The sequence below is a fragment of the Micropterus dolomieu genome, linkage group LG02, assembly GCF_021292245.1.
Source record: "Micropterus dolomieu isolate WLL.071019.BEF.003 ecotype Adirondacks linkage group LG02, ASM2129224v1, whole genome shotgun sequence".
Lineage (NCBI taxonomy): Eukaryota > Metazoa > Chordata > Actinopteri > Centrarchiformes > Centrarchidae > Micropterus > Micropterus dolomieu.
This window is the reverse complement of record NC_060151.1, coordinates 19,698,273-19,723,960: the sequence shown is the minus strand read 5'-3', so window position 1 is coordinate 19,723,960 and position 25,688 is coordinate 19,698,273. Positions and strand designations below refer to the sequence as shown.

Here is a 25,688-nt window from a genome sequence, read left to right as displayed (position 1 = left end):
ACACACACACACACACACACACACACACACACACAAAGACCAAACTTCTGGTGGCATTTAAGAATTCATAGTCATACATCTCCATCATTTGGCTGCACCACCACACTCCTAAAGTGTAAATTATTAACTTTTATGGATCCCTAAAATATGCTGATAACGTTTGTTTATGTAGAACAGCATGTTCACGTTGTTTGGAATGATGAGGCAATTAGGATTATGAGGCCAATTAACTCTGACCCACTGGACCATTCGTATTACCAGGAAAAGTGTGAAGCTGTTGAAGAAACAGCTCATCTGTGACACATATTTTCACTTATGTGACTTGTTTGTGTCATGGTCTCTAAAGCTGACGTTTGAATGAAGGAGCCCATGTAAAATTGTAAACATGCGAACAATTGAACATGTGAAAGTTTTCATGCAAATTTGAGTGTGGGATACTTTTTTTATTCTCTTTTCAAGAGCATTTACAGAGCACAATTATCTGTGTATCTGTTATATCTACACAAGTTGTGATTCAGGTGTCCACCTAAATTTAAATCACAGGTGTGCTATCAAGCCCGAAATACTTGACAGGGCTTTTAAGACAGAGGGTCTTTAAATTAAATGGATGTGAAACAGCCTGAAAAGTATAGACTATGTTTTGTGTACCATACCAAAGAAAGGGAGACTGACTGAATGATTGATTTAAAGTTTTCTCTTCACTTGTGCTCCTGATCTAATATTTATCCTATCATAACTGAAAAAATAACAACGAGTCACATCTTTACCTCTGACAAGTAGGCTACTTGGTGTGTAATGCCATCCAGTGTTTGACATTAAAAAGACTGTAATGTGTTCAGGATGGAGGGATTCCTCAGCTCCACGGGCAGTCATCCGCCCTTCAGAGTTTCTGAGACTCTTGAGAGCTGCGTCAAAGTAGAGGAACAGGACTGGAATCTTCATTGCTTTCAAAATAAAAGTAGTGTGAGTAAGTATTTTGTATGGACAATACAAATCAATTTAGAGACACAAACTCACAACAGGTGTATTTAGTTTGCACCGTGATTATATCGTTGGAGCACATTTTTAAACATAATTATTAATTAGTGACAACAGTACAGTAGAACCTAATTTGATCAGATCATTTGCATAAATAAGTGTTACTGCAATATGCTTTCAGTTATTATGTGGCCTACCATCCAGCCTGTAGAGAAACAGTGAGTGACATCACAGTAGTAGTAAATATGGGCCTATGGAATATATGTAAGCATTATAAACATGTTGACTGAAGAAAGTGCTATATGATGAATGATACAATATTTTACAAGGTTTCAAACAGCCTTTTTATTTTTGAGCTTACTCGCTGCATTCTCAACAGGTTTACTTTGAAAGGATTTACCGGAAGTATGCTTTTCATACTCTTGCATGCTTGATGCAGCAGCCTGGTGTAGATAACTTGGTGCGGCTGTGTGAGCGCTTACACACTGAGAGCAAATGATGGGAGATAAACTCAGTCCGTGACGCGCGCGTATCGCTCACCTGGCGATATTTCCATTCCCTGTTTTGTGATTTTTTCTCTCTCTGTTTTTGACTATTGTTTATACAAGAATAAAGCAGAACTGGAGTTCAAGCTGGAGGGGAGCGTCCGCTGTACAATTCAATATCAGTTCCCATATTGGCTATAATTTGTGTTTTGGGAAATTGCGCACCGATTGTCAAAGGTTTGAGTCATGGCAGAGGAGTGAGGCGCCTTTGCCAAAATGCCTGTCAACTGGAATATAACTTTTTCACGGCGGTCCTATGGAATATAGTCCGATTTTACACAGTCTACATGTTGTGCCATCATCCCACGTGAAAAACAAACTATTTGTGTTGTGTATAATGCTGTCTCTTTGGGTGTATATGATTTATTGTTGTGTTGGCTACTGCTCTACTGTGCCAAACCAGACGTACGGCTCGGTGAGCAGACGCGAAAACGATGCAGAAGTTGACAATCAGGAGTCCTCTCTCGGGGCGTCCAGGGACTTGCTGAATAACGAAAATGATTTGGACAGCAGAGGCGAAGAGTGGGATGAAATCAGAGGCGAGGCGAAGGCGTTGGATGATAATGCCATGTCAGGTTTCGTAAATGAGTCGGAAAGTAAAAAGTTGCCCCAGGCGATCATCATCGGGGTGAAGAAAGGAGGGACCAGGGCGCTGCTGGAGTTTCTGCGCCTGCATCCAGACATCAGAGCGGTGGGAGCGGAGCCGCACTTTTTCGACCGCAACTACGACAAGGGACTGGAGTGGTACAGGTATCACATGACTATGCTTCATTTTTATGTTCAAAAAATGTGCTTCTGCTGCCGATATTTAAGCGCCTATAGTGCCTTGCTCAATGGCATTTCATGTAGCTATGGTGGCTCTTTTGAAGCATAGTTATTGGCTGTGGTTGACTCTGTTCAGTCCAGAATAACGACACAAAAAACATTGTTCCTCTCCTGAAAATAATATTTTCACCTTGTCAATTCATGCCAGTTTTATCTTCTTTGTATCATATGATTTAACCATATAACAACATCAAGACAGTAGCATGAAATCTCTAATATGCTAAATCAAGACATGTGGTTGTGACCACCAAAGAAAAAAATTCCATCTGCCTTTTAAATAAAGTGACTTTGTTCCTATCGCTACTATATTACACAATCCTGACAGTAAAAAGAACATATACATGTGATAATCAGCTATGAATAATTCCAGGGAAGATAACATGTGTGCAAGGTGATACGATAATATAATGAGAAAACATAATTGTGATACTGTGCAATGCAATTTAAGAGAGTTATTTTATTAGACAAAAGCAAGCAACATGATCCTGCTGGTAGATTCAATCTTTTTAAGAACTAAAATTTTTTGAAGTGAAGTTTGATGTGTTTTGATTTCATATTAATTTATGTGAGCTTATAGAAGAACTTTAAATTCCACTATATTACTGTCTTCATTAAGTCAGAGACTAAATATGTTATAAGGTTGTCATGTTGATTACCAAGGTAAATCTGATAGTTCAGAATAAACTACATAGTTATATTGTTATGGATTAAAAGGAAAATGGAAACTCAGCCAATGAAGCAGTGCTGATAAGGTGATTAAGAAAGAGATGAAGCAATACTCTCTAGGTGAAATCCACTTTCACTCTGTTGTTATTATTATACAAGCACAGGTACAAAATACACACACATGCATAATCAGGACCTATAAGCATGCGTTAAGGTATGGAGAGATGTCAGAGTGAGGGGGCTGCCACATAGCAGTTATGGTTTAGGCACCCTCGACAGTGCCGAACTGGCAGGTGATAGCAGTTTGCATGTGAAAAGCAGGACCAGGCTATTTTAACATCTAGATGGTTCATCTTACAGTTTAAACATCTGCAGGTGAAATCAAACCTCTAGGTCATAGAACTCAAATAGGGTACAACACTACATACCCATGTTTCTGTAAAGAGTAAAACTTTCTGTTTGCACTGACATTTTAGGTAACTCTTCTCAGTCCTGTTCATTTACAAAGCACAGTCGATTTTCTGCTTGTTTGCATAACCTTCACTCCAAGCTCCTGGAATTTTTGGACGTAGACTTAATGTGGCTTTCTGATAGGAAGGGGGCATCAGGTAGAAAAAGGATAAAGCACAGCTTCCTTTTAGATTTGATCCATATTCTGTTCAAAGAAACAGCCCTTGTTGTATGGTTAGGAACCAGCAAGTTACATCATGCAGTCATCTTTGAGCAGCCAGGAGCGTGATTCAAGATTATGACTTCCAGGGTATTGATTTTGTGGCAGCAATTAGTTTTGATCCTCAATCCAAATAGACATCACTGTCAAAGGCAGAGATCAGGGATCTGAGGCTGCCTTCAACATTGTGTAACGTATCATTTTTATTGTATTCTCTGCCATGGCAACTGTTGTCCTTGTAAGCCTACCATACTTCACATCTCAATGTGCAAGCCCTTTACTATTGACCCAGCCGCACAATTACACAACTTACACAAATAAATGAATAACACGCTTTATTCATGGAAATTATCGATCTTTTTGTACCTGAAATGTTCCTGGAAATGGTTTGGCATTGGATGTTTTACATCAGAGCAACTGCATTGTTAATAAGAGATTATAAGAGATACTGCTGTTCCAAGTGTCCATTTGACTGAGCCGAGGGATTAACAGGCAATGTCAAAGGATCTACACACTGTTTCAAAGCTGGCTCCATAAAGCTACAATAGGGGAAGCGAAGCATTGTTCAAAGGACTTCTCGCTTAAGCTCCTTTAAGAATTTCCGGACAGGTTTGGGACATTTTTGGATGATCAGTCTGTGGAGAGTGGTCTTTTGTCCGTCTCTACAGACTGAGCAACAAGAACAAATTGAAATCATCCTATGCTTGAAGATGTTTGACTTTTTTTTAAACCTTCCGCTGCACAAGTGATGCACAAGTAGACAACGCATGTTATGAATAATATAAGGTCTAAAAGAAGGAGAGGCTGTCAATAAAAGATGGATAAAATTAAATGTTATGTAAATGATAGTCAAATAAGCAACTGTATATAATTGATACCTGCCTGCTACTTGTTCACAGTGGCAACTGCATACCAAACACACAGCTAGTGGATGTGGGAAACTGTTTCATCTTGAGACATGTCTAATGAAGGCTTCTTTTCCCGGAGAGCTGATCTGACTAATTAAAACAACTTGGCTTGAGTTGCCACAGTGAGTGCACTGTGCCACAGACTGACCCCATACAGCAGAGCACCATGACAACGAGTCAATCCTTAATGATCATTTAGTGGAGCTCAGAAAACCCCTCGCCTTGCGTGGTGGTGGAGCACATCCTTGTTGGACAAATTCGTTTTTCCACACAAACTGTGCGTATACATGACCACTTAATAAATGCATATTTTTTATGAGACGTTTTAGTTGTTTGGCTCGCCTGTTAAAACTTTTCATCACACAGTCTTGTCTTAATTCTCTTAGCTTATCTTTAAGACTTCTGATCAAACAGGTGTTGATTTGTTTTCCCATATGTTTCACTTCACTGCCCCCAGACTGATGGTGCGCAGTAGCTTGGAGAGAGAAGCAGTCTATTGGGTGGGCTTATCAGCTCCTGTGGCGGCATTGAGTTGTGCCCACACCATTTATCTGCTGTGATTGGTGTGTCCATCCGGTTGGAGGTCTGCTGTGTCCATCCTGCTGGAACCCCACAGAGGAGAGACCCCCGCACAGCAAGACACCAACCACAATACAGCCCATTTTCACCGATAGGCAGAAAAAGAGAAGCAGGCATACAATTGTTCATGCTTACTCCCACACACCACAGAAGGCAACTCTTTGGCTCCGCCTTTCTTTAATAACATCATCCCAACTTCCTCCAGTATGTCTTATTGTGGCAGGTTAACTACTCTTCTACTGAATGTATGTTCAAATCAAGCCCCTCTGTGTTCTATACAGTAGGTGTGAATTAATTGCTGAAATTGTGTCTTTCCTCTTGAGGCTCCATATTTAGAACAATGTGCAGCCTTCTTACTAACTCATTTACGGCGTCAGAGAAGACGGGCTAATCCTCCTCAGAGCCCCAGGGAAGCTTACTGCAGGCCAGTGGCAGATAGAGGGCAGTAAATTTAAAGTGAGTCTTTAGAAAGCGCAACAGTATTATGGAGCTCAATGAAAGGGGATGCTGGAGAACCCCCGAGGTCTGCATTAACCCTGACAATAAAAGAGCAGACAATTAGTGTGAAACATGTTTTCTCTGCCTTCACTTTGTATGCAAATGTGCTCAGAAGGGTGAAAGTGCCCTTTGACGAGGCCCAGCAGGAGTTCATCAGAAAGACCATTCATTGGAACCTGGCCAAGAAAAGACTGAAACACTACACTTAAGCTTTTTAGCCTGAAAGTTGACTTTCAGAGATCTCTGTGTGGAAAGTTGCGTTTCCCAAGAGTCGGTTCATTCGAGTCCACTGGTGGCATTTTGCTTACTCATCACTTTTAGCTCTTTGCATGGACACAGGGGGATTGGTGTAAATGAGAGAACTCTCGATATAGGTATCCCTCAGCTTAAACTAATGCGTCAGCACACTGACAGGAAAAGAAGGGGAAAACTGTGTTGATAATGAGATGCTTCCAACACTGTTGCTTCAAACATTCCAAAAATATTTCCACAACCCATAAAACCTTACACTTTAAAACCTCATATAATGCAAAAAGCAACCCAGACTCTAACAGATTGTTACTTCCGATAGACTATGCTAGCATTCCTAGAAAAAGTCCATTAGACTGTCAATACTGGCAATGTGCACCTCCCCTTCCTATTCAGGAGATTGAAGATTTAATTTTCTGCAATAACCCCCTGGGCTTTAGCTTGAGGCAATTTGTCAAACCACAGCACTTATTACAGCACTTTGGAAACACTGAAACACAACAAGTTTACTTCATTATATCCCCTTGAGCTGTTGACTTCCCCATCTCTTTCTTTTGTAGTATCTTCAGAGAGAATGTGTTGTTTCCTGCTTCTGTCTTTCACTCTGATGCAGAGACTCCCTGACAGCAAGTCAGAGCAAGTTTAGAAATAAGCAATCTGCCTCAGCCATCTTTGTTTTGCTTCTTGCTTCTTTGAAGTTTTGTTTGCTTTTGCTGATCCTCTCAGACCAGCGTGCGTCTCTGGGGAATTACCTACCAACCACTACATGTTGAAGACATACATTACATGCAAGGAATGTATATATATATATATACATATATTTAGCTAAGCACAAAACAAAACTCTCTCTCTCTCTCTCTCTCTCTCTCTCTCTCTCTCTCTCTCTATATATATATATATATATATATATACACACATATAGTTTTGTTTGTTTTTTTGATAACAGTCCAGTGTAAGCTGGTTTATAACTGTTCCGATGGCACCCAGTGACTGGGTGAATCTCACAGCTGCAGTTGACCAATATTAGTTGATTGGTATCAATACAGAACACGTGTCTTTGCTCTTTACTAATACAGTATATTAGCATGACATTGTTTCTTGCATTAGCCTCAGAATATAGCCAACAATGTAATAATAACCTGTTATTACAGTATTATTTATGACATGTTATTTTGTTTTGCTTTACAAAACAAGTTTGGTTACATGAACACATAAACTGCTGTCACCTGCGCTCTCGTTTCTCTTCGCTGTAGCTGTTTATTCACTTTTTCTCTAAAGGCAGTTTCTGTTCCTTTGTTTCTTCACATTATATAAAAAAAACTGTACTGAAGCTCACTATAGGTTAGTGTTGTTACCTATAGTTACCCAAGACTTGACCTTGTTCCACCAAGTTTTTATTACCACTTTTCTTTGTACTTTGTAAGCTTCTTCATCTTTTGGCTTCTGGTTAATAGTGCTGCTTGTTAAGAGAATACTGACTTAGCATTGCTCTCCTATAACATTGTTGGACTAAAGATTACAATGGTGTATTAGGGCCATTGTAAAAAATTACGGAGAGGGGTATAATATTCTAAGAAAAAAGATTAAAGCTGAAAATGTACAAGAAAATGTATTTTATTATTTATTTATTTAGTCATTGGATATTTTCTGAAGTAGTTAATTTACGAGAATAAAATGCAATATTCTTTGAGATTATAAAGTAATACATTTGCAAAAAAACTCTTTCAGAAACAGAGATGAGGAGCAGGCTACAGAGATCAAGTTACCATACTTTTATTAAACCCCACACTGTCAGATTTCTTTCATTTTCATACTTGTGGTCTTCAGCCCCTTTACACCTGTTGATTAGTCCGTCTGAGCTGTCATCCAAAACAGAATCAGACCTGTTCACGGTGAGATTTTGTGGGATCACACCGTGAGATAGACTTTATCACGCATTACCTGATAATTCTGATGACTGTTCAATCACTTTCACAAAGATTGTAAAAACATCCAGTGTGACTGGCTTAGCATTGTTGGTATATGTTTCTCCAACACCACCACCCCGATAAAAAAGTGCTTGCTGGTTCTATAAACAACCAACTGTCAGAATTGTTAAGTGTTAATGCAAGGCTGACAGTTGTGTGAGTGAAGCCAGAATGGCTCACGCACTGTTCCTCCTCCTCTCCTCCTCCTCTTTTCAAACTGGGCCTGTCTCCATCAGACAGCCAGGTGGCCTTGAATTCTGCATACCGACAGTAATAATGGAGGATGGGGAAAAGGCATTCTCTGCACTATCATTGTTGTACAGGAATGCTGTTGAGATACTGAATGCTGTTCTATGTCATGTTAGAAGGTCCTGAGTGTAAAGCGTGATTATTATGACTTTCACACACATGATAAGATGGGCTGCAATGTCAAAAGAGCACCTTCCTTAAAGATGCTTTCCTCTTTGATTTCTGAGATCACCTCACAGTACATTGGTTTGATTATTATAAGGGGCTGCATACCACCACCTCTCATCCTGTCTTTGAGAAGTGGAATGATTCTCACGGTAGCTCAGCCTCTCTCAGAACTGCAGTGGAAGATCAGAACCCATCATGACATTAGATAATGCTGCGTGTTTTTTCTGCAGTCACATGTCGCAGTGGTCTGAAAAGCTGAAGATGCCAATTAGAGTCAGTCAAGCAGAATACTGCAAGACAAAAAAAAATTGTCTGCATTCTGCATCCTACTTGTTCTTTACATTAAGTGAACTCATTACAAAGGACATCATCCAGCAGCCAAACACGAAGCAACATTGTAAATTCCTGCCTTTGAACTTGCTTCCTGAAAGCACTGAATGTAAACAAGGCACAAGCTTTCCCCAGCAACCAGTTTAATGGATACACCTGACTGCCCAGCAGACAAAACAAAGACAAATAACACAACACACCACTCCAGAATTAATATATGTCTGTAGGGTGATATACGCTATTTTGTGCTGCCGCTACAAGAAAATGCAGACACAGCATCTAAAGTGGCTTGCGATTTGAAACTTTGACATTGGCTTCTGGGTCAGGGAAGTCAACCTATGTCTCCTTCATCCAACAGCGCACCTGATTCCATCTAATCCTCTTTTTATTCCTTCCACTCCCTCCGCTCCTGCTTTATCTCGTTCAGTCTTCCTCTCTGCCTCCCTCAGTTATCCTCTCAGCCCTGCAGTTCTACTGCGAGTTTAACAGGACAGGTTAGAGGACACAGCGTGTGTATGTGCACACGCAAGCATCAATATAGATTAATTTTTAGAGCACCAATTATAGGTAGACTTCAAAGCTCAGACTTTCAAAATACATTTACAGCCCAGTTAGAAGTTACACGTTTAAGGTAAAGCACAGTTTTTAGCTTTATGAAGTCAAATAGAAATTCATCAAGGGGCAAGTCAGCACGCTGTGTCTCAATTTTAGAGAGAGGAATATTTTTTTGTCTTGAAGCTGAATGATGTCTTTGCATGGCTGATTGATAGATGAGGAAGCACTGAAACCTATTGGTTCCAGGCCACATTGTTTATTAAGCAGAACAAATTGTGAAAGCTTGCTACATCTGCCCCCCTTAGGCAACTCTCTCACTCCATGCTCAGTCAGAGATGTTCTCCCCTGCTCTATCTCTGCTAAGATGAATAATGCATGTACTTCTCACACAGATTGTTTTGCTAGGGGACTAAGTGGAAAGTTTGATTGGTAGTAAGTTTTTGCCTCCCTTGGGGCCCCAAGAAAGGCCTGCAGCGCTCCGCTTGTGTGTATCCAAGAGATGCAGAAGATAATTGCAGGGGGTTCTGATAGAGTTGTTTTTGTCTCTCCTACCTATTACCTTGATTAGGTTTGTGCCTTTCCACCACATACAATGGTGGCTAAGGCTCTCAGGGAGAGAAAGGTGGAATAAATGTGTAAGACCTTGGGGTCTCCATAGAAAGGAAGGGCAGAGCAGGTGAAAGTAGTACTGATGAAATTGCATAAGAAAGCGAACCCCTTGTGTGTCTGTATGGCACTAATGAGGTATGGGTGATGCCTACTTTTCCCATAATCACTAAGCTTTTTCTCTGTGCTCTGCACAGCTAAATCTTGCTGGCCATTTTCTCGTTTACACCACAGAAATTCATAAGATGAAAGCTGATGGGTTTGGTGAGGGGTATTGAAGCTCCTTGTGCGGGTATCAGCAGATGGTTGGAAATTATTGTAGCCACTTCAATGACATAGCTCCTCTGCTTTCCCGTGGTTCGATTTAGATCCAAACTGTTAACAATATTACTACGTACTGTAATAATTACTGTTTGACTGACTTTAACCAACATGATGTATGTTTTGGGGGTTGATGACATCACATCATGGATTATATTTATTTCCATCCTCACATATAGCAGATAACTGAACACTGCTCTTGCCTTCAAGACAGTTGTTGAGCCAGTTTGAGATATTAAACACTGATGAGGGACTGCAGGGACTAAAATGTTAGTTTTATGTAGTTAATAAATAAATCTCTTGAATGCAAGAGCAGAGTGTGTGAATCTCCTTCTTTGCTACTACGTGGGGACTAGAAAACATATAAGCCATAGACTGACGTTGCCTTCATACACTTCGGTCCCCAAGAGGATATTGAGCTCCTCTCCAATGCACCGAGATAAGAAATACTGGCTGTACGTTTACACATATAACAGCCAGATCCATATATTATTTATAGTGGGGAGGTGTTCATAGATAGTGAATACTTTATGATTGTATTTAACTGGGTTTATACTGTAAATGGGCAATTCTCAAACACCACAAACAATGCAAATATAATACCCCTGCAATACCAATTGTGATTTTTTTTTGGTGAAACTGTAAGAGAAGAGTTGATTCAAGTTGTGCCTGTAGTCTGTAGAGTTGTTGAATTGAATTACAATTACCTCAATCTGAACCCATACAATGTTGCATAGAGTGGAGTGAACACCGCTCTTACATGGTCTCACAAAATATAACTATGTTGGGTTGCATTCAGCTGTACAGTTTGTGTTATGGTTTCCAGCATTTGTATTTCTTCATGGATTAACTACTTAACATTGACTGTCATCGTCATGGCCACATATCTCTCTCTTTCTCTCTCTCTCCAGAGACAAGCCAGCCACCCAGCCAGCCAACAAGGCAGTCAACCAGCCTCTAATGCTCTAGCATGTTTGGCTTAGCCCTAATCCCCCTTGGCTCACTTTAGCCATTATCCAGTCAGGGCTGCAGTTAACAGGCTATATTATGATCAACCAGAGCCATACAGGGTCAAGAAGAATATGCAGTTATGGCAATAGACAGCTCACACGCTTAGCATTTTCTCCGTAGGAATGCAAGGCTTCTCCAAATCTTCACATTTTGCACAAACTTACTGATATGTGGCAAAAGGTGCACGCACAGTCATCTGTCTCGGCATGACATAAGCAGCATAATGCTACCTATTCACAGTTAAACCATCCTTTGTATAATGTAATGAAGGTGCTGAATATTTCAATGTCAGGATTGTGGGGTTTAAAAGATGATTGAGGTCTAAAGGGAGATTAAATGCAGCAGCAGGAGATGAATGTCTTCTTTTAGGGTTTGCATTCAGAACTTGTCATGAACTTTGTATTGTGTTCACACGCAATCACCGATGATTGATAGGATTCCTGCTCTACCTACCAGTTCCTGTCACTTTGGGTACACTCACAGACTCTGTAAATGTTGCTCATGATGTCTACAATTGTCTTCTTGATGATGATTGACTTGCCTGACAGTACTTTAAACCTGCCATGGAGCTACTGTGTCAATGCTAATCTCATCTCCCTGTAAGGGAGCTATTGAAAGTTATTAGTTAGTTAGTAACATGAATAGAATGGCACATAGTTGGTTTTTGTGTGTGCCATAGAGTGCCTGTGGTGAAAATGTAAAACAGTGTGTTTATGTCCTTTACAGGGAGTTGATGCCCAAGTCAATAGAGGGCCAGTTGACCATGGAGAAGACCCCAAGCTACTATGTGACCAAGGAGGTTCCTGCTAGAATCTACACCATGTCTAAAGACACAAAGCTGATTGTAGTCGTCCGGGATCCTGTCACCAGGGCCATCTCAGACTACACCCAGACCCGCTCCAAGAAGCCGGACATCCCCTCTTTCGAGAGCCTGACCTTTAAGAACATGTCAGCGGGTCTGATTGACACCACATGGAGCGCTGTTCAAATTGGCATGTATGCTAAGCACCTTGAGCACTGGCTCCAGTACTTCCCCATGGAGCAGCTGCTGTTTGTTAGTGGAGAGCGTCTGATTAGCGACCCTGCAGGTGAGATGGCTCGAGTCCAGGACTTTCTTGGGCTCAGGAGGGTTGTCACAGAGAAGCATTTCCACTTTAACCCTGCAAAGGGCTTCCCTTGCCTTAAGAGACCTGAGGGGAACAGCAAGCCACACTGCTTGGGCAAAACCAAAGGCAGGACCCATCCTAATATTGACCCAGAGGTGGTGCAGAGGCTAAGGGACTTTTATAAACCCTATAATAGCAAGTTTTACGAGATGACTGGTCATGACTTTGGCTGGGACTGAGAGGGAAACCTTGATGACAGACTCATTCTGGTCCCTTGTCTGTGTTTTTAAAAAAAATAATTTTATCACTCTGAAGATATTGTTATACAGTGTATGTACAGTATTTGGTGGATGTGTAAAAAGTTCAGAAGTCTATTTTATGATAATTTATTGTTATGATTTTAGCTCACTAAGCTGCCTAACCATGTTTATTCATGATCCACAACACAGGTTTTAATTCTCAGTAAGTACATTTTTATAAAAGCACAATGTTTTACGGGTATTATGAGCAGGGTCAGTAGCCCATGTGTTCACAAGGACATTGGCTTCATGTGGATAACCACTTCTCCATTTTTTTACTTTTCCAAGTTTTGCTTTTGCTTCACCTTAAGCTGAATGAAATCGAACTTTACAAACAACTAGTAATATCCCCTTAACATTTGCCTGACCCTCAGAGGTCTGTGGACCCACTTAGTCAGGTCGATATAGGCCTCAGCTGATCCAGTGCCACTTGCCAGGTGGATCAATACTGTAATAGCTCCTCATCATGTCAATTAGACCTGAGTGATGGCACTGCCTTGATCTCTTGAGCACCATAATAAAACAAGGATCCAGTAATGGTAGTAAGTTTATGGATGACCCTTGAGCCAACTTTAAGTTAATATAATAATATAAACGTCCACTACAATATTCTTACTTAACCACTATTTATATCGTTTCTACAAAAGGAATGTTGATTGGATCCGATTGAGGGTCCTGTCACAATAGTTTTGGGATGTTTTTATCCATTTTCCAAAAACCTGCTGCACAGGCTCCATAATGCCTAATAATTTATTGCTCTTTCCAGAAAAAAGAATGCTTAATCGCATTCATTGATCTGTACTGAAATGGCTCCCATGGATCATCTTATACAGCTTTTTTTCTTTTTACCACAGGTGATACTAGATGTGTTAATGATGCCCATACCCACTATACATCAACTGATGGCAAATAAGCAGTTCTCTAAATCTTTGTAGTTTACGTTATTGCATTAAAGAGAATTAAAAAATAGACCTACTTTGGACCAAAATTCCTCATTTAAATTTCATGCATGGTTGAGTTTTATTCAGCCTTTATAAACATACATTTGTCAGCACAGACTACATTCGACAATGATGTACTGCAACCCCATAGTTGTTGAGGCACTATTTTGCTGTATGCATTGCTTTACAAACATGGAAATGAAGCAATGTTTGACTGAGAAGGTGATTTAAAGGTGCCGTCATGTCATTTTTATGAAGTAAGAAATAAATCTGTTTTACCAAAATCATTAACAGTCTCTCATCTTTGGCTTTACTATGTCCAAATACTTCTACTGTATTTACTATATTGTTTTAGAAATGCACTGACTGGTTTATGTAATTGTTTTACTTGCTTAAAATCCTGAACTTTGTGTTACTCTTTAATGCACTAAACCAGCGCCTCAGATTTCTGAATCCCTGGAGGCAAAGGTGTACTGTTGTGTCCAATTCACCATCTTGCACATTATCGCGCTAACAGCCTAATTAGCACAGCGCTTTTAACTACTTTTAGCTGCCTCAGTCCCCCACCTCCACCAATGAGAGATAAGATGAGATGAGGTTTTGTTGCCATGACCCCCACAAATGCATAACAAAGTGTCAGGTTTCTAATCTGAAGAGAAGAGACTTTATGTCCCTGGGTGACACTTAACACTCCACAATATGAAGTGAGGTCAGGTTTTAAGCCACTATTTAAATTTGTTCATGTGAACGTAAACATGAGGTACTTTATCCTTTTTTGTGTTTGTGCCATGACCTGAAGCAGAAGTGATCTTTGTAGAGCTGATTATGCTGCTGATGAGACAAAATACAGTCACATAATTACAGTCTGTTGCACATAATTGTTTTCATTCCAGAAACATTCAGTATCTTCTGTGAATAGGCTCCGTCATATTTTAGGGAGGCACCATAGTTTGTCTATGCACTTGCCTCAAGCAACCAGTCCTATCCATCATGCAGCACAGCTAACAGCACTCCAAAAGGTTATGGTTCCAGCCAGATATGAATCACCCCACTCTATTAACGAACAACCTTTATTTAACTCTCCAGCAAAGCACCCTCATTTACCTGGGGCTGCCAGAGGTGATGAAGACAGTCTCCCTGGTGGCAGGCTAGCAGTCAGATCACTCAGGAAGCAGCTCCCTTTGCAATTACAGGGATAGAGGAGGGGTGCTGTAATTGCTAGGCTCCCAGCTGGGGAATTGCTGTTAGCACACATCCCTCCAGGCTGTTGTAAGGGAGGCTGCTGTTGTTTGAAGGTTGGGAAGACAAGGAAAATCGACACCTGGCAGCCCTGAGCATCAAGAGACTTCACACATCTACTTGGCATCCACCACTGGGGAATAGAATCAGAGCTGCTGAATAAAAGTGAAACTAAATAAAACATCATACAACAGCAGACGTTTTGGGTTTAGAGAATATATGTACAGAAATTTGGAGTTTGGGTGCTAACGGCAGGATGAACTTTAGCCTCATTATGATGTCAATGAAAAACCTTTGTATTCTGCCAAATTGTCAGTCATGCAGGAAGTGAGTTAAACTTGTTTGGTGTGCCTACAGAAATGATTGCACTCCCCCACTGTACATTTGGCTTGAACGTGGACTGAGCAGGAATCAGGAATTTAGTCAGGTTCTCCAAAATCACCCTGTGAAGTTAATAATTTAGCCTTTATGCAACTTCAGTAATAGATGCAACAACTGAGAGAGAGAGACAGAAAGAGAGAGAGAGGGGGAGAGGGAGAGGAGGGGAGGGTCGATTCTAAAAATATGTCAGGTACATGATGTTTGCTTCAGCCTACAGAGATATATGAAGGTAAAATACCTCACTATCTAGCCAACAAAATGAGAAATCAAGGGTTTCAATACTATCATCATATTGTAAATCTGGTCTTACCTGCTGAGAATATGACATCAGTCATGTTAGTTTCTTACTGCACCATGCAGGGATTAGAAGTAATTTATTTTCATATTTGTTGCTGACCTTTTCACTCTCACATGAATTGAGTGAGCTCTTTTACAAGGTTAGGCAGAACATGACAGCCTAACAGGATACTAAGTCTATTTCAAAGCATGGGTTTATACTTTGTAATCATTTTTTTTTATCCGCACAACCTATTCTTTGAGAATCTGAAAAGGTTAAAAAGCAGCAAATGTTCAACATTATTGTTTTTGTTCAGTCATGGACAGGAAGTACAGTTCCAATAGGCTTGGAGCTTCTTCAAATACAAGAAATACAGATCATTCATCTTCAAGCACCATGAAAACCCAATCTCTATGACATAACTAACATTTCTGAAATATGCAGAGCACCCAAGTAAGAAAGGAAATAACAGGGGGATAATCATTCTTAGGTTAACGTTGTTTCACAGGTTAATAAGACAATTGTCTTCCTCTCTGGAACTTAATCTTTTCTTCTGCATTGTCCAAGCTCTAATCCTAATCCGATAGGAAGGACAAGCATTAATCTGAGACAGTAGACTTGGAGTTGACATATATGTGCTGACATAGCTAATACAAATCTAATTCCCTTTCCAAAAGGGCTTCTTAGAGTTGCGTGGGATACAACTTGATTTATGTAACTTCAAGTACACCGTGGGTGAGACTTTATACTGGAAGATGAGGTAGATGTGTCTCTAAATTACTGATTTGTGAAGATCACACCACCACCTTGGGCTTGTCAGGTCAAATGTGCTGTCAGATGCTGATGTACTGCTACTGTACACTGGTTCCTCATTGGCAGGATCCAGTGCTGTGAATGCTCTGTTGCATCTGAAAACAACTTGTCATAACACATAGCATATCTAGACATTTCTCAACACGTTGTCCTTAAAATAATGAGGCAGATTGCTCAGGCATCTGTTTGAAAGCAGCAGAACTATGCACGTCCAAATGTGGTTTAGTATAATATAACAAAATTTTTCATTTTCTCTTGTGGATATTGTTTCTTCTGGGCTCAGAATACAAAAAGACAATTCAGAGTAAAACCGAATTTTCATAATGTGTTGTATATACAGTTTATTCAACATCAAGCTGAGAAGGAGGAGTCAGTCCCCTGTGATAATGCCATCAGAGTACTTACTGTTACCTTATAGGTTATAGTACGTCTACTCCATTAACAGTACTTTGTAGACACATTAGCACTTACTTTATTTGAGCATAAAAGCTAAAATAAAATGTAAAAAAATCACATAGCATTTGTTCAATGTAGATTTTCACTTTCACATTGCTGTTATAGTCCAGCATTTGTCACAACCTCGTCCTTTTAACATACTTCACATTACAGCAGTGAATGTAATCATGACTCTCATGTTTTCATGCTGCTCGTGTTCACAAGGTTCTTGATCTGTGGCTTATTTTTAGCTCATCGTGGGCTAAAAGAGATGGGTAAAGAGTTGTCAGAGCTCTCTTTAATCAAGTTTTTTATTTAGTAATTGCTTTGACTCTAATAAGCCTTCAAGCATAAGCATAGCTTACTTGGCATGCTTCACAGTGTTTTAAACTGTTGGTATAACATTTCAAAATTTTCTCATCTTGTCCCGAGAGGAGTTTTGTTTCCCCCTTTGTATATTTGTCCTCTTGTTTCTATTGTAGTTCAAGTGTCCAGAAGACAAAACCTTCTCTTCTTTGTCTTTAAACCATTAACCTCACGCAAAACAGCTGATTTCCCCTGTGCCCTCAAAGGGTTGGGGCTTCAGGCTTTGTCCAATGAGATTATTAGACTTCACATATGGTACTCAGCACGGCTGTTAATTTGAGCTTTGAAGTCACTCTGATTTTTTTTTCTTTCATCATTGAGCCAATCATTCCGATTAGGCAAATATTTTCTCATGCCTCCTTTCAATCACATTTTGTAATGTTTATAATGCATCAGTCCATGTTGTTCAGAGGACAAACAGATACTGCAATGCTGTGAAGACTGGAAGTTGTCTCACCACCAGTGAAATCCACATGTTGTAACCAGAGATTCCCTGGAGGACGGCGATGAAGGGAGAAGTGCCCTCCAACCAACAAAGGCAGTTCTGTCATTAATGTTCATTCTGTGGTCTCCCAGCACTATTTGTTGCAGTCGCCCGCCTGCCTGGTACCACTTTGGACTCTCCATTAGGCTAGACCAGTCCTCTCCAAATGGCATGCCATTGTAATGATTTTATCACACTACCTCAGCATAGCCACTCATTGAGTCCCTGATCGCAAACCCATTTTGACTTTGGAATTGTGGCGCAAACTCAATAACTGAATGCTGTCCAGTCAAAGCACATTAAAAAGCATGAGCATATTGCTTGTCTTATCTAATTCAGCACATTGTTTTAAAGAATGGTATGCTCCTTTTTCCTTTAAATTGCATAATTCACATGGAACCAGTAATTAGCATTAGTTGCTCAGGGTTTACCACCTGTGACCCCACCCAGCTCAGACATCTCAGTGCTTTTCTAGTCTCATCCTGCTTTCTCTGTAATGAGGTGTGTTTAGCCCCCTACTCTCTATGGACCAATGTCACCTTTATAATCCAAGATTTGGACTTTGTGGGGTGAGGGATATGCAAGGCCCTCAGTGGGATTACTGACTAGGCTGTCTGTTGCATGGTCTGTCATCTGTCTGCAAACTCCAGAGAGGCCGAGCAGGGGGATCCTTATGCCCTTTAGCCGGTGATAATCTGGAGTGGAAGGCATAGTACTGTCTGAGCTGGCCTCAGAACCAGACAGTAACATTTATCTGCACATATGCGTGTCATAGATAAGAATATTTTAAAATAGTGCTTCTGACTACAGGACAGCTCCCTCTTAACAAGGCTGAGACAAGCCCACATGGCTTTAAGTACAATACAGTTATGTTGCAGAAAATATTTCATTATGACTGTGGACAAGGATAAAAAGGGTGGATAGTGGGAGTTCATGACTCAAGGAGTTGTTGGCTTCTAACAGAGATCTTACAATAAAAATTAGCTAGGGACAATAAAATGTGTGCCTTGAGCATCAGAGAAACACTTCACAGATAATTTCAAGGTTTTCAGGGATTTAATCTGATTTTGCAATTAATTGGTTCGTTAAACTTCTGCTCCGGGGATTAAACAAAAATTAAAGCAATGTCAGAATGGAGCAGGATATCTCCCAAGACAGCCACTGCACTAGACTCATACAAATCCATCATACAAAGCCATCACTTATCTCTCCTTGAGTATTTTGGATTTCTGGTGCTTATCTTTTATGAGCCTGAGGTTTGTGCCAGGTATGTCAAGTAAAGATGATATTACATATACTGTACTTTTGATTATTGGTGCTACAATAGAAGAACAACATTTGTCAGTCAACAGTTGGTTCTGTTATCTTCAGCTGTCAGTTGTGTAAGGCTGCAATCAGGGCAACATTAATATTCCTAGTAGGATGTACCATGAAGCAATGCAGTGATTCTACAGTTTATCTTACAATTGTTCAGACAAAGGAAAAATTTTTACTGCCCTGAGTTGTAAAATCTTGTCTTAAAGGACTACAAGCAATTGAACAGTATCTTCTGATCATGTGATAAGCCTTCACACTGGAGTTTGGTCCTTGTATGGTGCATTCCTTCAATAGTACAGGAAAAATGGATCAAAGTATAGATTTGTCATTTTTTTGGTGGGCATTAAAATGGAAAATATTTTACTTTTTTCCTCTTGAAGGTTCAGTGTGTAATATTTAGGAGGATCTAGAGAGAGAAATGCAATATAATGTACATAACTATGTTTTCAGTGGCGTATAAAGACCTTACATAATGAATTGTTATGTTTTTATAATCTTAGAATGAGACATTTCTATCTACATACACCGCAGGTTCCCTTATATGGAAGTCGCCATGTTGTGTCGCAAAGTTTCTACAGCAGCCCAAACGGATAAACTGTTCTACAAAGCACGTTTCGTCACTACACTGAATACATATGAAGAAGAAATGCAACAAGAAGAAGTAGTAGTAGAAGTCGTCTGACTTGTAAGAAGTAAGAAGATAAGTGAAATTTGGACAAATGAAGAGCCCCACCTATAATTAAGCACAAGAGCTGACAGATTGTGTCAGCCGCCGTAGATTCTGCGCGATTGGAAAGGGAGGGGTGAGCGGCGACTGAGCAGTTGCTTGCAATTTGCAACCCCCTACCACTAGATGCCACTACAACTTACACACGGACGCTTTAAACTGGATAATGTAATGAACAAGAAAACAAAACAAACACAAGATATTTCTATTAAGTGATTTGTAGATCCCTTTCTTCACTATACGCATGCAAAGAATGTTGTGAATGCTGAGAAGTGAAAAAGTGAAGAAAGGGGAAAACTAATAGAGATTTTAATGATTTCTAAAGTAAATTACTGAAAACTGATACCAACCTTCAATGATGATAAATGGCTTGCATCCTACATTATGAACATTATTAGTCTCACCAGAGGTGCATTACAAACCCAACACACTCCTCATAAGCCATTAAACGCAACAAAGGGTTAAAAGAAATTTGAAGAAAGAAATTATATGGATGCTTCCTGGGAAACCACTTTTCTTTGCCTTGTTTCACTCTTCACACGCTTAACCGCTTAATTGTGGTAATCATTCATAATAGCAAACTTCAAATGTGTTCCAAATGAGGACGGATCCACTCTTACTATCAAATTTCATTTCTTATATAAAGCTGGCAAACTATTCCAGATCTGAATGAATTCCCTCCTTGATCTCCCTCCCCCTGCTGTCTTCAGTTGTTCACTGCTGAACATCAAGGTCCTGATTCGTCATGGGCTCTATTGAGTAGAATTCCTTGTGTTGCCATGGTATCAGGGGAGTGCTGTCACTTATTGTCACTGAGATGACAAGCTCTCATTTCTTTTTCCGCTACTAAATTTGCTCTTTTGAGACAAGTTGTTGCTCAGACTCAAAACAGGCTGAAAAGCAAAACATGTCAGATGATTTGAGAGAAACACAGATGCTGATGGTTATGCTACAAACTCTAATCATTAATTCAGCCAAACAGTGGATCTGAAAAATTGCATCCCAAGTCAAGCTTTCTCACACACAAGGATCTACCAAACTGCCCCGGTATCATCCCACTCTTTTTCCTCTTTCCCTCCAACTCTATGTTGCATCATGCCACATCTAAAAGCTTCAGCAATTATCCTGTAATTCATTCAAAACCTTCCTCTCCACTGCTTTTCCCTTTGATGACTTCCATTAAGTCAAATTGTGAGACAACAGGCTGAACCCCAAAGCCCAGTTTTTCCATTCTGTGGGTGTACACCAGCTGGTCGAAGTTAAGTAGAGGAACCATTAGCGAACCTCCTCTGATCTTCTCTCTTTCCGTCCTTGTGGCACAATGAAGCTGCTCTGATATAGCTTCAAAACACAGCCATTGGCACACGACATATAGAAACTGTACAGTATCAAACGCGGTGGAGGCTGTTCCCACTATTGTTAACTATCAGACAGAGCAATGTATTTTTCTGTTCACTGGTTTACCCTTGATGATGACTCTATGGAGTGACAAGGTGCAAGATGCTCCCATTCTCTCTGCCTACGTTTCAGCCAATGCCTGAGGATTGGGACAGGAAGGATGTCGCAGTATGGAATTAATTTCAGCATTTACCACAAGAGAGATCTTTATCTAGGTCATCCACAAAGTCTATTGGGCAGAAACTGTCTTTGTTCTGTTGTTTTCCTTCACATGTCACCTTCCATTTTAACTTTTCATTGAGAGTGTGTTACATTTACGTCAGCAGCTACGTTGAGTGCCACTGTGCTGGTTTGACAAGGTGAGGCTCCAGACCCATCAAGGTTTATTTCACATACACCGATTTTTTTATGCACACACTTAAAAATCTCTTCTCACCTGTCAGAGCCTGAATTAGGGGCCAGAATCAGTTTTAGAGAAAGTAAACAAGCAAAGAGAAGAATTCAGGATAGCACTGAGTTTGTCATTGTTACATAGGGAGACAAGATAAAAAATAAGGGTTAGGTCTGTTTTGTAACCCTCTGGACACCAACTGTGTAAAAACTCCTAGAACATGTAAAGGCAAGGTAACTCAAAAGCAAATGATGGCATTCCTGAGTAGCCAACATAACTTGAAAATAATATAAAGAATATGGTCTGCTTCAGACATGTTTTGACTATGCATTGAGCATATAAACTAAAAAAAGGCTTCTGTTTAAGAGGTTATTAGACGAACCTTGGATTAAGTTAAATGCCAAACATTTATAACATCCACTATCAATAATTTTCTAATTCTCACTTTCTACAATATCTATGCATGGAAACTATGGTTAACATCAATCTATGGTTACAGGAAGGTTAGGGTTAGACAAGTAAACTACTTGTCAGAAAGTCAGACTTGCTATGTGCCACTGGACCTTCAGATCTGTACATTTTCTGCCTTGCTACAAAAAGGTTAGCCTGCACTACTGCACTTTCTGCACTAGTACTCACCGTTGGCATTGGACATACATTTTGAGGTGAGGATTCGTCCACTGGAAACCGAGGACATCTGGCTGCATTTCTGCCCTTCTCTGAAATGTTTATTTTAGAGCTCTTAGAAGCGAAAAAATGCTCATGTGAAAAGTAGAAAACCAAATCCATCAAACACATGAATGAATATATGAAACTAAGGTAATAATTTGTACCACTGGTTGACAAGAGGCATTACCTTGCATTGCATTGTTGCAGTAGAAAGATTAAATCGATTACAGCATAGCGCCTCAGGGATGGAGAGGAAAAGTAAATAGTATGAAAAATATTAGATTTAACAGAAATGTCTTTAACACAAGGCCAAGGATATTTCCTGACCTCATCTAAAGAGATGTTTTATAGAGCAGGCTTGCAGACGACCACCCGCTCGATCCTGCTCCCTGCCCAGCTCTCCTGGCTTGGCTGCTGCTGCAACCTTCAACAGCACACAGAAAGGAAAAGGTGGGAGGCATAATAATGTGAGTGGGTGGGTGGTTTGGCTTTGTAACTCATGTCCTCATTGCTTGAACACACACACAGGCAGACACCCCCCCCCCCCCCCCCCCCCCCCCCCCCCCACACACACACACACACACACTTTCTAGTTGATGTCATCCCACATTTACAGTACTGGGACATTATCCCTGCTATGTCCAGTTATTAACTTCACACAGTTCCTCTCTGGTCACTTGGTAAAGCGTTTCCACCAACCAGTGACCCACGGTTCAGAGGACTGGGATTTGCTCTATATTAGGAGAGACAAGGCATACTAATTCAATTATTTTTCCACTAACACAGTTACTATTATCATTGTAATGACTATATCATACTCAGAGACCAGGCTGCATGTGGCTATTTTGTCTGACTCATTGCTCGCAATTATTATAATATTTTTGTTTTATGATTGTAAACAATGCTAGCTTAGACATAACATTTTCTCCAATTTACTCATTAACATGTTAACAATGTTTTATAAGTACGCACGAGGGAAGATTTCCTTTACAAATAAAACATTTGTCACTAACAGGTTTGTGATATTACATAATGGAAAGGATCCCAAGAAGCAGAGGAGTAGTGACATTTCTGCTACTTGCAGTCTTTTTTGGTTGAATTGGCTCTGGTGTAGTGGACTACAGAGGAGAGCAGCTGTCCCATCTAGAAAAGTTCACGGTATTGTTCATGAGTGATGGATTGATAGATTATGCCAATGACTGTGGAAATACTGGCTTTGTATCAAACTGTGATGGTGAACAGAGGACTGAGCTATAATGCAGTGCTCTCAATTTAATTTATTTCATTCCTAACTTATAGTGTGGTCACAACATTTGGGTTATGATTGAAGGAATGGGATCAAGTGACTGAGATGAGGTTTCTCTGTAGCTGATCACAACATGATGAGAAGCTCAGCAGTTCAGGAGGAAATCTTATTTTTCTTCACACTGAAAGGAGCCAGCTGACATGGTATGGATACCTGGATCACTCCTTTAGAAAATTTTGTGTGTGTGAGTGGAGACTATGGAGGAGACATGCTGAAGGCATTTAGAGTGGATTTAGGATTTCTGCATTTAGGGATAAAGCATGGAGTAAAAATACATCATACATGATCTCTTATGTATCTTTTAAAATACATTGCCAAGTATAAATCCAGCTGGCCTGAAAGGACCTGAGGATCCTCCAGGAGTAACTGGAAGAAGCTGCTACTCTGCACGCTTTTTCACTGACCAGGACAAGCTCTTTGAAAACGGACACAATGATGGCAGCCACTTTCAGGTCAGAATCAGCAACGCTGTGTTGAAATAAAGTTTCCACTTCCATACAATAAAGACAGAGAGCATGGAGTTTAAACAGTCTGTGGTCATTTTCTCTTGGCCCTTTAAGCATGTATTTTCTATCTAAAGGCAAATAAAATGAAAGGTAATGTTAAATTTTTTCACCTGGACCATCCTCTGTTTACCGTGGCCATGCTTCAACTGCAATGTATTTACGATTTGCAGTAAATTCTCAATGAGACCACTTTCCAGTAGTATGATGGATACTAATCCGTTATTTTGCAAATTCCTTCCTTATGCTTCTTTTTCTCTTACATTTTGCCTTCAGGGTGACATTTTTCTTTCCTTGTACAGATGGAAACAGGCTGCATTCCCTGCAGTGCTGGGATGCAGTTCTTTTGGAGTCAGCTGTGTGTTAGTGTTTCTGGCATTTGGTCTGTGTGGCTGTGTTAAAGCAGAGTTAGGGCTAAGGATGAGTATGTGTGTGTGTGCATATGTATTTGTATGTGTGTGTGTGTGCATGTGTGTGTTAACGGGGGGGGGGGGGGGGGGGGGGGGGGTCTCCACATGAATGAAAGGACCAAATTCCACATTAATCAGAAACAAATCATAGCAAACCGCAGGATCAAAGCCCCTGTCAACTTTAAAGATGGCTTCATGCCCTACGAACTTTGAAAAATCACTTTTGGCTCATCAAGAACTCAACTTCCACCCAGAGAGAGCATGGCTAGCTCAGAAGGTTCACAGGCATTTGCCTCCTTTCAAAGGGCTTTCTCTCCCTCTCTTCTCTTTCCCTCTGCTCTCTCTCCTCCTGCAAATAACGAACAGACTAAAATAAAACTAAATATCTGACCTACATTGTAAGAGCCTGGTCTGCAGCAATTAATCTTTCGAAAAGCTTCTTGAGACAGGAAGCAAGTGCACACCACCAATTTCTTAATTTAAACTGAAGGCAGTATAATAGCTGACACGGCCGCACTGACCTCGCCCTCGTCTTCCAGCGCCTAACACAAATACATGTCAAAGTTCAGCAAAGGCCTGGAGTTCACATAGTACATCATGTCAGATAATTTATGGACTGTGAATTAGGAATTCATGCAAATACATTTTCATGGCAAGATTGTGTACAACAAACACACATTTTAAAATGATTTCGTTTGAGAATTAATGGCCCTTTACTTACAATGCAATGATTTGTTTTGTTTTTCTTTTTGTGTGATACCTTCTTTGTTTTGGATTAAAGTGGGGGTAGGCAACATTGAAAAACTAGCAAAATTATGCAAGTACCTAACCAAAAGAATCTCACCCTTTGTCTTCAGACCTCCCTCCAAAGCCACTCCCCCAAAACTGCTGACGCGTGCTTATGACTGCCACACCGAGTTGCTGCTGTTGCTCCCCCCTTCAGCGCTGCTTTCACAACTGGACACAAGAAGTCTCCTACATCACTGAAGTCCATTCTCAGTGTATGTGCACAGGAGTCTTCGTGTTTCCACATCACACTTGTGTTAGTTGCATATTGGACCATGATTGGCCTCCAGACTGGTTGTGATGTCACAAAATCCTGCTTGTAAGTACACAACTTAAACTCCATTGTCAAACTCTGCATCGTTCTGCATATTGAAAGTCAAACATCCAAGTGAAGTAACAAGAAACAAAAAGCATTTTTGAGTGGAAGGTTATAGTAAGTTGTGGCGATATTATTTAAAATCAAACAGGAATTTAAACATCAATGGGATTTATGGGTCCATGTTAAGTTCATATTCAAAATATCGATGATAAAGATAGGGGTTTAACCAGTCTGTGTGCAAAGGAATGAGTTAGTGACTGTGTTTACCTCTAAATGTTGAGTTTTATGACCAGATCAGATTTATGATGCTTGTTGCGCCTGTGGGAAATAGGGGGCAAAGGTAGGAACGTGTGACATACAGCCCTGGCCTTGCATAGTCCTCCAGTCACACATCGA

At 40.3% G+C, this 25,688-nt stretch overlaps 1 protein-coding gene across 1 annotated transcript; it reads left to right on the top strand.

Moving 5' to 3' along the window:
- Positions 1-1,533: 1,533 nt before the first annotated feature.
- LOC123983410 (heparan sulfate glucosamine 3-O-sulfotransferase 3B1-like) lies at positions 1,534-13,758 on the top strand. The gene is made up of 2 exons (XM_046069666.1): positions 1,534-2,273; positions 11,852-13,758. The coding sequence occupies exons 1-2, from the start codon at positions 1,780-1,782 to the stop codon at positions 12,468-12,470; spliced, it is 1,113 nt and encodes a 370-aa protein (XP_045925622.1). The 5' UTR covers positions 1,534-1,779; the 3' UTR covers positions 12,471-13,758.
- Positions 13,759-25,688: the final 11,930 nt, after the last annotated feature.